The 12,519-nt window shown below is 58.4% G+C and overlaps 1 protein-coding gene across 5 annotated transcripts in view; it reads left to right on the top strand.

Moving 5' to 3' along the window:
- KMT2D (lysine methyltransferase 2D) overlaps positions 1–12,519 on the top strand; it is a 32,707-nt gene that overhangs the window by 17,808 nt on the left and 2,380 nt on the right. For 3 of the 5 annotated variants that reach the window (XM_071456021.1, XM_071456022.1, XM_071456020.1), the window contains 16 exons: positions 49–115; positions 498–730; positions 1,468–4,575; positions 4,667–4,810; positions 5,278–5,442; positions 5,518–5,843; positions 6,330–6,505; positions 6,860–7,008; positions 7,114–7,249; positions 7,332–7,468; positions 7,826–8,996; positions 9,407–9,543; positions 9,665–9,795; positions 9,900–10,185; positions 11,252–11,325; positions 11,430–11,538. In XM_071456021.1, the coding sequence (XP_071312122.1) occupies positions 49–115; positions 498–730; positions 1,468–4,575; positions 4,667–4,810; positions 5,278–5,442; positions 5,518–5,843; positions 6,330–6,505; positions 6,860–7,008; positions 7,114–7,249; positions 7,332–7,468; positions 7,826–8,996; positions 9,407–9,543; positions 9,665–9,795; positions 9,900–10,185; positions 11,252–11,325; positions 11,430–11,538 (6,549 nt within the window). The remainder of the gene's footprint in view (positions 1–48; positions 116–497; positions 731–1,467; positions 4,576–4,666; positions 4,811–5,277; positions 5,443–5,517; positions 5,844–6,329; positions 6,506–6,859; positions 7,009–7,113; positions 7,250–7,331; positions 7,469–7,825; positions 8,997–9,406; positions 9,544–9,664; positions 9,796–9,899; positions 10,186–11,251; positions 11,326–11,429; positions 11,539–12,519) is intronic. The other 2 variants (XM_071456024.1, XM_071456023.1) reach the window with 1 other exon arrangement.

Below are 12,519 nucleotides of genomic sequence, written 5' to 3'. Positions count from 1 at the left end.
AGGACAGAAATCCACATCATGTATCCCAAACATTCCTCTTCCTTCCAGGAGCGGAGTGGCACAGACCCGACCCAGGCTCGCCCCAACCCACCCACCTTTGCACAGGGCGTCATCAGTGAGTACTGGCATGGCAGGGCTGGTGTGGTGTGGGACAGGGCTCACCTTGGCCCTGGGGCTGGGGTCCCCACTGACCTGGAGGTCTGCACTGACCTGGAGGTCTGCACTGACCTGGGGTCTTCACTGACTCGAGGTCTGCACTGACCTGGAGGTCTGCACTGACCTGGAGGTCTGCACTGACCTGGAGGTCTGCACTGACCTGGAGGTCTGCATTGACCTGGGAGTCTGCATTGACCTGGGGTCCCCACTGACCTGGGGGTCCCCACTGACCTGGGGGTCTCCACTGACCCAGGGTCTCTGCTTACCCGGGGTCTCCACTGACCCAAGGTCTCTGCTTACCCGGTGTCCCCACTGATCTGAGCCCTCTCCCCATGCCACAGACGAGGCTGACCAGCGGCAGTACGAGGAGTGGCTGTTCCACACGCAGCAGCTGCTGCAGATGCAGCTGAAGGTGCTGGAGGAGCAGATTGGGGCGCACCGCAAGTCCCGCAAGGCGCTCTGTGCCAAGCAGCGCACGGCCAAGAAAGCCGGGCGGGAATTCCCTGAGGCTGATGCTGAGAAGCTGAAGCTGGTGACAGAGCAGCAGAGCAAGATCCAGAAGCAGCTGGACCAGGTAGGACTCTGCATGTGGGTGGGCACCTTGTCCCTGGTGCAAATGGGATGTCCAGCTGTTCCCAGTGCCAGCCTCGTTATTCCCGACTTCAGCACTGTGCCATCCCCAGTGCAAACTGAGTGATTTCCTCAGAGTCAATCTGCCATTTCTGGCTCTACTGCCCTGCTGTCCTCAGCACTGATGCTGTGCCAGTCCTGGTATTAATTCCCTGCTGTTCCTGGCACTGATGTCCCACTATTCCTGGGGCTAATGCCCTGCTGTTCTGGCACTAATGCACTGCCATTCCCAGCACTAATGCCCTGCTGTCCACAGCACTGATGCCCCACTGTCCCCAGCATTTATCCTGTGCCATTCCTAGTGCTGATGCCTCACTATCCCCATCAGTAAAGCCGTGCCATTTCTGCTGGTGGTGGTGTGCCATTTCTAGCACTGTTATTGTGCCATTCCTGATGCTATTGCTGCCCTGTCCTGGGCATTGAATCTGTGCCATTCCTGATGCTATTGCTCCCCTGTCCTGGGCATTGAATCTGTGCCATTCTTGATGCTATTGCTCCCCTGTCCTGGGCATTAAATCGGTGCCATTCCTGATGCTGATGCCCCACCATCCTTAGTGCTAAGGCTGTGTTGTCTCCCTGTTCCTGGCACTGATTCCATGCCATTCCTGGCACTGATTCCATGCCATTCCTGGCACTAAAACCCTGCCATTCCTGGCACTGACACCCTGCCATCCCCATCAGGTGCGGAAGCAGCAGAAGGAGCACACCAACCTCATGGCTGAGTACCGCAACAAGCAGCAGCAGCACCAGCACCAGGCCTCAGCAGTGATGGCCCTGAGCCCCTCGCAGAGCCCCCGCCTCATGTCCAAGCTCCCAGGCCAGCTCCTGTCAGCGCACGGCGTGCAGCAGCCCGGGGGAGCCCTGGTGGGAGCACAGGGCCTGGGCCAGCAGCCAGGGCAGCCTGGGGGGCTGCGCCTGCCCCAGGGCGGTGTGTCCATGGCCGTGCAGCAGGGTCTGTCCTTCATGGGGCAGCAGCCTGTAGGGAATGCCCCCGGACCTGGATCCTCTGGTGCATTTTTCAGCGGGAACCCAGCGCTGCGCGGGCTGGCGGCTGACAGCCGGCTGATGCAGGAGCGGCAGCTGCAGAGGATGCAGCTGGCACAGAAACTGCAGCAGCAGAACATGCTGGGCCAGGTGTCACTGCAGCAGCAGCCAGCTGTGATGGGACAGACGTCAATGCAACAGCCAGGCGTGATGGGACAGGTGTCGCTGCAGCAGCCAGGTGTGATGGGACAGGCAGCCATGCAGCAGCAGGGCGTGATGGGACAAGCATCAATGCAGCAGCCGGGTGTGATGGGACAGGCAGCCATGCAGCAATCAGGTGTGATGGGACAGGCAGCCATGCAGCAATCAGGTGTGATGGGACAGACGTCACTGCAGCCATCAGGTGTCATGGCACAAGCATCGATGCAGCAACAGGGCGTGATGGGTCAAAGCTCCATGCAGCAGCCAGGTGTGATGGGACAGGCATCGCTGCAGCAGCCAGGTGTGATGGCACAGGCGTCCATGCAGCAGCCAGGTGTGATGGGACAGACATCGATGCAGCAACAGGGTGTGATGGGTCAGGCGTCCATGCAACAGCCAGGTTTGATAGGACAGAGCTCGATGCAGCCACAGAGCATCATGGCACAGACGTCCATGCAGCAATCAGGTGTGATGGGACAAACTTCAATGCAACAGGCAGGTGTGCTGGCCCAGACATCGCTGCAGCAGCCAGGCATGATGGGCCAGGCATCCATGCAGCAGTCAGGTGTGCTGGGCCAGGCCCCAGTGCAGCCAACAGCCGTGCCAGGGCAGCCTGGCCTGCTGGGCCAGCAGCAGCAGCAGCCCCCAGCCCCACAGCCCGGCGCAGGGGCTCAACCCATGGTGCCGAAGCAGCCGGGGCTGTTGGGCAGCCAGCAGAGCCTCCTGGTGCAGCAGCTCTCGCCCCAGCAGCAGCCAGGCGTGCTGGGCCACGGGCCAGGGCTGCAGCACCAGCCTGGTGTGCTGGGCCACCCCCCAGGCCAGCGCCAGGTCGTCCTGGCCCCCCACCAGCAGCGGGTGCTGGGCTCGCCCCAGCTGACACCGCAGACTCCAGGGCTGCTGAGCCACCGGCTCGTGCTCTCCCAGCAGCTGGGGCAGTCTCGGGCACTGCTGGCTCCACAGCAGCAGCAGCAGCAGAACTCAGCAGCGGCTGCCCAGCCAGGTCTCCTGGGGCTGGGCCAGGGGCAGCCCTCCATCCAGCACTTTCCGCAGCACGGGGCGGGGGGCCAGGCCCCCTCTGTGCTGCACCTGAGTCAGGGAATGCAGCCGGCCCCGGCGGTCCTGGCTGCCAAGGACCAGCCCGCGGGGATGGACGGCAGCACCCTGCACGCTGAGGGTGGGGAGAGTGGGGGGCAGCTGCACGGGGAGCAGCAGGGAGCCCTGAACCCCCCAGGGCTGGGGGACCCCTCAGCCCCCAAGCACCAGGCTGAGCTAGGGCAGGGCCAGCAGCTCCTCTTGAGCTCCCCACAGCCGGGTGTTATGCGGGCAGCCCCCGGGCAGCCAGGTGCCCTCCTGGCCCCGCCGCTGCAGAGCCCTGGGGCTGTCCACCCTGAGCTGTCCCAGCAGCACGGGGACACGGCTGGGGTGGCAGAACAACCCCTGGGCTGTGGGACAGGCCCAGCACAGGCCATGGTGCCGGCACCGCGGCCCCCAGAGCAGCCAGGCAAGGGGGTGGCAGGGGCCCTGCCAGGGCAGCCACAGCCCCCACGGCTCCAGAGCCCCGTTCAGCACAAAGTTGGGCCAGCGTCGGGCACGGCCACTCTCCCCCCAGGTCTTCTGGGGCAGGTGCCAGGGCCGGTGATGGGCCAGATCCGGGCGCAGCTCCAGGGTGTCCTGGCCAAGAACCCGCAGCTGCGGCATCTGACGCCGCAGCAGCAGCAGCAGCTCCAGGCCCTCCTGGTGCAGCGGCACCAGCAGAGCCTCCTGCAGCAGAACCAGGCACTACGGACCCCTGGCCCCTTCCCCGGGCAGGCCCCGGATTACAGCTTGCCCACTACCCGCCAGCCCCCTCGTCCCATGGGGTCCCTTTTCCAGCCCAGGGCAGATGCCCCAGCAGAGGCACAGAGCAGCTCTGCTGCCGAGGCGGGGCGGGCACTGCCAGGGCAGCCTCCCCAGCAGCCCCTGGCTGAGCTGGTTCAGGCAGCTCTGGCTGCCCGTGGCCCCCAGCCCGGCCTCATCCGCCTCCCCACGCCACCAGCCCCCTCACCCCTGGGCTGTGCCCCCCAGCACCTGGCCAGCCCCGAGCAGAGCCCCCAAGAGCCAAAGAAGACACCACCAGGGGTCCCAGCCTTGGCCCCCAGCCCTGCAGCACCCACGGAGCCAGGGCTGACTCCCACGCCAAGCGGGGCCCTCCCTGAGCCAGCACACGGCCCCTGGGACCCCGAGGCACCTGGGGTGGACCCAGCTGACCCTGCTGAGACCCGCATCAATGGGGCTGTGCCAGAGGGGGCTCCTGCAGCAGGTGAAGCCCCCCAGGTGTTGGTGAAGCAGGAGCCGAAGGAAGAGGCGGCGGCAGTGGCGCAGTGTGAGGTGGATGGAGACGAGACAGCAAAACCAGAGGCCAATGGGGACCCTGGGGACAGCCAAGCCAACAGCCTGCTGGCCCCGGGTGGGCGCTCCGAGGCTGGGCACCTGCTGCTGCAGAAGCTGCTGCGGGCCAAGAACGTGCAGCTCTCAGCTCAGAGCCCAGGCGAGCTCAATGGGCACATGGAGAACCGGAGCGCTGGGACGGAGCCACGGCCACAGTCACTGCTGCTGGGCCGGGAGGTGAGCAGGAGAGGCTGGGCTGGGGGTGAGATGGGTGAGGGACTGTGCTGGCACGGCTCATGCCCCCTTTTTCCCCCTTTTTCCTCCTCAGGACCCCTCCATTGCCAGGAAGCCAGCACCCACCAAGCCTAAGCGGGTACAGAAGGGCAACGAGCGGATCCCAGCGTCCCGCAAGAAGCTGCGCAAGGATGAGGGGCTGCGTCCTGGCGAGGCCCTCATGAAGCAGCTGAAACAGGTATGGCCGTGTGTGATGGTGTTCACAGGGGTTCTTGGATGAGGGAAGAGATGAGGATCTGACTCCGTGTTTCAGAAAGCTTGATTTATTATTTTATCATATATATTACATTAAAACTATACTAAAAGAATAGAAGAAAAGCTTTCATCAGAAGGCTAGCTAAGAATAGAATAGCAAAGAATGATAACAAAGGTTTGTGGCTTGGGCTCTGTGTCTGAGCCAGCTGGGCTGTGATTGGCCATTAATTACAAACATCTAACATGGACTAATCACAGATGCCCCTGTTGCATACCACAACAGCAGATAATCATTGTTTACATTTTGTTCCTGAGGCTTCTCAGCTTCTCAGGAGGAAAAATCCTAATGAAAGGATTTTTCATTTAAGATATCTGTGACAGCCGTGGGCCAGGGTGTGGCAGGGGGCTTCCTTTGCCCTCGTCCCTCCCTCCTCACCACTTTGTCCCCAGGAGCTGTCGCTGCTGCCCCTGACGGAGCCGACCATCATGGCCAACTTCAGCCTCTTCGCGCCCTTTGGCAGCAGCCCCATCAACGGGAAGAGCCAGCTGAGGGGCGCCTTTGGCAGTGCTGTGCTCGACAGCGTCCCTGATTACTACTCCCAGCTGCTCACCAAGGTGAGAGGGGGGTTGTGCCCCTTATCTGAGGGTCCTGGACCATCCCGCTGTTCTCACCCCACCGTCTCCCCCCAGAACAACCTCAGCAACCCACCCACGCCACCCTCCTCGCTGCCCCCCACACCCCCTCCCTCCGTGCAGCAGAAGATGGTGAATGGTGTCACGGCCCCTGAAGAGCTGGGGGAGCAGCCCAAGGATGCCGACCCAGCCCGTGAGCCCCACGGCCAGAAAGGTGAGCCTGGCTGGCACAGGGGTGGCACAGAACCCGTGCTGCCATCTGTCACTCGCCCGCCCCGTGACACCTCTGACTTCTCTGCAGATGCACCAGCTGTGGAGGTGAAGAGCCTGGACCTGCTGGCAGCACTGCCCACCCCTCCACACAACCAGACCGAGGACGTCAGGTGAGAGCCCCTTTGTGGTGACCCCCCACAAGGGACATCAGCTCCTGCATGGGTGACACCAGGCTGTGACCGTGTTCACAGGGGTCTTAGGATGAGGGAAGAGACGAGGATCTGACTCCGTGTTTCAGAAGGCTTGATTTATTATTTTATCATATATATTACATTAAAAATATACTAAAAGAATAGAAGAAAGGATTTCATCAGAAGGTTAGCTAAGAATAGAAAAAGAAGGAATGATAACAAAGGCTTGTGGCTCGGGCTCTCTGTCTGAGGCAGCTCACTGTGATTGGCCATTAATTACAAACATCCAACATGGGCCAGTCACAGATCCACCTGTTGCATTCCACAGCAGCAGATAATCAATGTTTACATTTTGTTCCTGAGGCCTCTCAGCTTCTCAGGAGGAAAAATCCTAAGGAAAGGATTTTTCATAAGAGATGGCTGTGACACCAGGCCCTGTGGCCCCTGACACCTCCCTCCCCACAGGATGGAAAGCGATGACGAGAGTGACTCCCCCGACAGCATCGTCCCTGCTTCATCCCCTGAGAGTGTCCTGGGCGAGGAGTTGCTCCGCTTCCCCCTTCTCAGCGAGGCCAAGCCAGAGCTGGAGGAGCGTGTGCTGTCCCCCATCATCCCCATCATCCCCCGGGCCAGCATCCCAGGTGGGATGGGCTGCAGGGGTGTGTGGATCAGGGCAGGAGTGGTCTGTGGTCCATAGGGATGGGCAGGAGGGAGTTTGTGGGATGTGCAGCACAAGGAAGGGGTTTGGAGCATGTGTGTCAGGTAAGAAGGGATATGGATGGGGCAGGATGGAGTTCCTCGTCTAGGAGGGGATTAAGGGAGCCAGGGGAAGGGCCTTTGGGAAGTGTGGGATGTGAGGGAAAGGGATTTGCAGAGTGGTGGATTCCCTGCAGGGATCTGGGGCAGCTGGGTGGGCTCGTGGGTGGCTGTTGATCTGCACAGTTCTGACCCTGGCTCTGCTCCCCACGGCTCTGACCCCCCTCTCCCCACACCAGTGTTCCCCGACACAAAACCCTATGAGGTCGCAGAGCCCTTTGGGGCTCCTCCAGGGAAGGTGGGGGCAGCAGGCCCTGGAGCCCCGTGGGAGAAGGGCAAGGGCAGCGAGGTGTCTGTCATGCTGACGGTGTCTGCAGCAGCTGCCAAGGTGAGTGAGGGGATTGGGAGATCCAAGACCTTTGGGGTCTCAGCAGTGACCCAACACAGTGACACCTGTGTCACCCTGGACCCATCCTGCCTTCCTCTCACCTAGAACCTCAACGGGGTGATGGTGGCCATGGCTGAGCTGCTGAGCATGAAGATCCCCAGCTCCTACGAGGTGCTGTTCCCCGACGGCCCTGTGCGAGCAGCTGTGGTTGAGGCCAAGAAGGTGGACACTGATATGGCTGGTGAGTGTTCCCCTTGTCCCCCCATGGCCCCCCATGTCCCCGGGCTGGGACTCCCATGACAGGTGGTCCATCCCTCTCCCAGGAATGCTCGGAGGGAAGGAGAAGGCTCTGGCTGGGAAGGTGCCGGACAGCAGCTCGGAGTGGCTGAAGCAGTTTGATGCAGTGCTGCCAGGGTACAGCCTCAAGGGCGAGCTGGACCTCCTGACGCTGCTCAGACAGGTCAGTGCTGTGCAGGGGTCCCCACAGGGCTGGGAGACGTGGAGGGGGGTTTTGGGGTACCCATGGGGCTGTGGGGGTGAGCAGGGATTCTCTGGTAGGTCCCTATAGGTCACCTCATGATTGCAGGGAGTTTCTTGAGGGCTGGGTGGCCATGGGCTGTTGCTGGGTCTGCCAGGAAGGAGTCCAGGAGGCCCTTGCAGGGTCGGGGGCATGTGGGATGCTGATGCCCCTGTGGGGCCAAAGATCCCTCCGTGCAATATTCAGGGAGGTTGGAGGTCTCCATCCCTGCAATGTCCAGGGAGGTTGGGCATCTCCATCCCTGCAACTCTGACCTGTGCCCCTCTCCCCACACCACAGGAGAGCCCTGCTCCTGAGAAGACCCTTCACCACTGCTACGTCAACAACGTCTCCAACCTGGATGTGCGGCAGCTCTCTGTCCTGCCCCAGGAACCCTCGCCCCCGCTGTCCCCCTCCGTCCCCTCCCCATCCAGCCCCTCCGAGCCCACCAGGGTCCCCGACCCCGAGGCGTCCCACGAGGCAGCCCCAGCCCCGTTGTCACCACTGCCACCGGCCCCCTCGCCAGCCCCCCAGGAGGAAGGGGCCGCGGCTGCCCACTCCCCTCCCCGTTTCAAGCCGCGCTCGCGGCCTCTGGAGGACGGGGACGAGGCGAGGCCGCGGCTGAAGAAGTGGAAGGGGGTGCGCTGGAAACGGCTGCGCTTCCTCGTCACCATCCAGAAAGGGGGAGCCAAGCGTGACGGGGACAAGGAGATCGCCGAGTTCATCGACAAGCTGGGAACCACGCTGCGCCCCGAGAAGGTGCCGCAGGACATGCGCAAGTGCTGCTTCTGTCACGAGGAGGGCGACGGGGCCACCGACGGGCCGGCCCGCCTGCTCAACCTTGACCTCGACCTCTGGGTCCACCTGAACTGCGCCCTGTGGTCCACGGAGGTGTACGAGACTCAGGGAGGGGCCCTGATCAATGTGGAGGTGGCTCTGCACCGTGGGCTGCTCACCAAGTGCTCCCTGTGCCAGAAAACCGGCGCCACCAACAGCTGCAACCGCATCCGCTGCCCCAGCGTGTACCACTTCGCCTGCGCCATCCGCGCCAAGTGCATGTTCTTCAAGGACAAGACCATGCTGTGTCCCCTGCACAAGCTGAAGGGGCCCTGCGAGCAGGAGCTCAGCAGCTTCACCGTCTTCCGCCGCGTCTACATCGAGCGGGACGAGGTGAAGCAGATCGCCAGCATCATCCAGCGCGGGGAGCGGCTCCACATGTTCCGCGTGGGCGGCTTGGTCTTCCACGCCATCGGGCAGCTGCTGCCCCACCAGATGGCCGATTTCCACAGCGTCACGGCGCTCTACCCCGTGGGCTACGAGGCCACGCGCATCTACTGGAGCCTGCGGACCAACAACCGCCGCTGCTGCTACCGCTGCACCATCTGCGAGAACAACGGGCGCCCTGAGTTTGTTGTGCAGGTCATCGAGCAGGGCCTGGAGGACCTTGTCTTCTCTGACTCCTCGCCACAAGGTAAGGAGTTGGGATATGCCAGCGTCCAACCTTTGCGCCAGTGGCTGAGCCGCACCAGAGGGTGGGGGCGGTGGAAAATGGCTTGAGGTCCCCATATTCAACCCGTGGCACTCAGTGCTCTGCTCTGGTGACGAGGTGGTGGTTGGTCACTTGGACTCGATGAGCTTGGAGGTCTTTTCCCACCTCATTCATTCTGTGGTTCTCCCTTCCCTGAGTGCTCTGCTCTGGTGATGAGGTGGTGATTGATCACTTGGACTCGATGATCTTGGAGCTCTTTTCCAGCCTCATTCATTCTGTGGTTCTCCCTTCCCTGAGTGCTCTGCTCTGATGGTGATTGGTCACTTGGACTCGATGATCTTGGAGGTCTTTTCCAGCCTCATTCATTCTGTGGTTCTCCCTTCCCTTGGCAGCTGTCTGGAACAGGATCATCGAGCCAGTGGCGATGATGAGGAAGGAGGCCGACATGCTGCGACTCTTCCCCGAGTATCTGAAGGGTGAGGAGCTCTTCGGCCTCACGGTGCACGCGGTGCTGCGCATCGCTGAGTCGGTAGGTCCCGGGGTGGGCATGGAGCTCTCTCCTCCACACTGGAGGTCCACCCTGCTGGGGAAAGGCCCAGTGGCTCTTCTGCTGCTGCCTCTTGACCCCTTCTCCATGTCCCCCTCTGCAGCTGCCGGGCGTGGAGAGCTGCCAGAATTATCTGTTCCGCTATGGGCGCCATCCTCTGATGGAGCTGCCCTTGATGATCAATCCCACCGGCTGTGCCCGCTCTGAGCCCAAGATCCTCACCCACTACAAGCGGTAAGCGAGGCTGGGATCCACCAGGAGAGCTGGGATCCACCAGGGGAGCTGAGATCCCTGAGGATCTCTCATCTCTAACCCTTCTTATCCCCCTCCCCTGAAAGGCCCCACACCCTGAACAGCACAAGCATGTCCAAGGCCTACCAGAGCACGTTCACGGGTGAGACCAACACGCCCTACAGCAAACAGTTTGTGCACTCCAAGTCCTCCCAGTACCGGCGCCTGAAGACGGAGTGGAAAAACAACGTGTACCTGGCGCGGTCCCGCATCCAGGGGCTGGGGCTCTACGCGGCCAAGGACATCGAGAAGCACACGATGGTCATCGAGTACATCGGCACCATCATCCGCAACGAGGTGGCCAACAGGCGGGAGAAGATCTATGAGGAGCAGGTGGGGCTCTGCTGGGGTGCTGGGGGCTTGTGTGGGGGCTCAGGCGAGATGTGGAGGGACTTGGGTGGGACGTTGGTGGAGCATGGAGGGACTGAGAAGGACATGGGGGAGTCAGATGGGATGTTGGGGGCTTGGGTGGAGCATGGAGAAGAACATGGGAGGAGTTAGAGGGGATGCTGGGGGCTCAGGACTTGAGGGGAATGTTTTGGGCTCTGGTGGAACATGGAGTGACCCTGAGAAGGACATGGGAGGAGTCAGATGGGATGTGAGAGGACTTGGGTGGGACATTGTGGGCTCTGGTGGAACATGGAGAAGGACATAGGAGGAGTCAGATGGGATGCTGGGGGCTCAGGTGGGATGTGAGTGGACTTGGGTGAGACGTTGTGGGCTCTGGAACATGAGAGGAGTCAGATGGGATGCCAGGGGTTCGGGTGGGATGAGAGTGGACTTGGGTGGGATGTTGTAGGCTCTGGTGGGAACATGGAAGGACTTTGAGAAGGAAATGGAAGGAGTCAGATGGGATGTTGGGGGCTCAGTTGGAACATGGAGGGACTCTGAGAAGGACATGGGAAGAATCAGGGATGTTCGGGGCTCAGGTGGGATGTGACTGGACTTGGGGGATGTTGAAGGCTCTGGTGGAACATGGAGGGACTCTGAGAAGGACATAGGAGGAGTCAGGTGGGATGGGGGCTCAGGTGGGATGAGAGTGGACTTTATGGGACATTGTAGGCTCTGATGCAGCATGGAGAAGGACATGGGAGAAGTCAGATGGGATTTTGGGGGCTCAGGGGAGATGAGAGTGAATTTGGGTGGGATGTTGAAGGTTCTGGCAGGACACGTGGGGACTCAGGACGTGGAGAGACTTGAGAGGGATATCAAGGGATCTGGTAGGGTCTCAGATGGGATTTTGGGAGCTCTGGTAGGACATGGAGTGACTCAGGTGGGATGTGGAGGGACTCATATGGGATTTGAGGGTCTCCAGTAGGACCTGGGGTGGTGGATGTCAACTCAGGTGGGATGTGGGGACCTCAGTGCACCCCTGAACCCCCTCTTCTCTCCACGGCAGAACCGCGGCATTTACATGTTCCGCATCAACAACGAGCACGTCATTGACGCCACGCTGACGGGGGGCCCGGCCAGGTGAGCACAGCGGGGGCTTTGGGGGGGTGGCACACCCCCAGAGGGAGCCACGGCGTCCGTCTGTCCTGCCCCTGGGTTGGTGCTGACCCCTGCTCGTCCCCCAGGTACATCAACCACTCGTGTGCCCCGAACTGCGTGGCCGAAGTCGTGACCTTCGACAAGGAGGACAAGATCATCATCATCTCCAGCCGGCGCATCCCCAAGGGGGAGGAGGTCAGTGAGGGACTGAGGGGGTGCTCAGGGGGTCCTGGGGGACTGTGACCGTGTTCACAGGGGTTCTTGGATGAGGGAAGAGATGAGGATCTGACTCCGTGTTTCAGAAGGCTTGATTTATTATTTTATCGTATATATTACATTACATTGTATATTACGTTACATCATATATATTACATTACATTGTATATTACGTTACATCATATATATTACATTATTACATATTACATTACATTTATCATATCTATTGCATGTATATTACATATTGCATTTTATCATATATATTACATTATCATATATATTACGTTTATCACATATATTACATATCATGTATATTACATTATATCATCTATATTACATTACATTTATTATTTTATCATATATATTGCATTACATTTTATATTACGTTACATCATATATATTACATTATATTATATATTACATTACATTATATTACATATTACATATATTACATTACATATATCATATATATTACATACGAGTGGGCATTATCATATATATTACATTACATTATTATTTTATCATATATATTACATTATTACATATTACATTACATTTATCATATATATTGCATGTATATTACATACTGCATTTTATCATATATATTACATTACATTATATATTACGTTACATCATATATATTACATTATATTATATATTACATTACATTACATATTACATATATTACATTACATATATCACATATATTACATACGAGTGGGCATTATCATATATATTACATTACATTATTATTTTATCATATATATTACATTATTACATATTACATTACATTTATCATATATATTGCATGTATATTACATATTGCATTTTATCATATATATTACATTATCATATATTTACATTTTATCATATATATTACATATCATATATATTACATTATATCATCTATATTACATTTATTATTTTATCATATATATTACATTACATTACATTCTTATA

Source organism: Agelaius tricolor, unplaced genomic scaffold (assembly GCF_023055355.1).
Source record: "Agelaius tricolor isolate 1412-34295 unplaced genomic scaffold, bAgeTri1.0.p SCAF_55, whole genome shotgun sequence".
Lineage (NCBI taxonomy): Eukaryota > Metazoa > Chordata > Aves > Passeriformes > Icteridae > Agelaius > Agelaius tricolor.
This window is presented reverse-complemented; position numbering and strand designations above follow the sequence as displayed.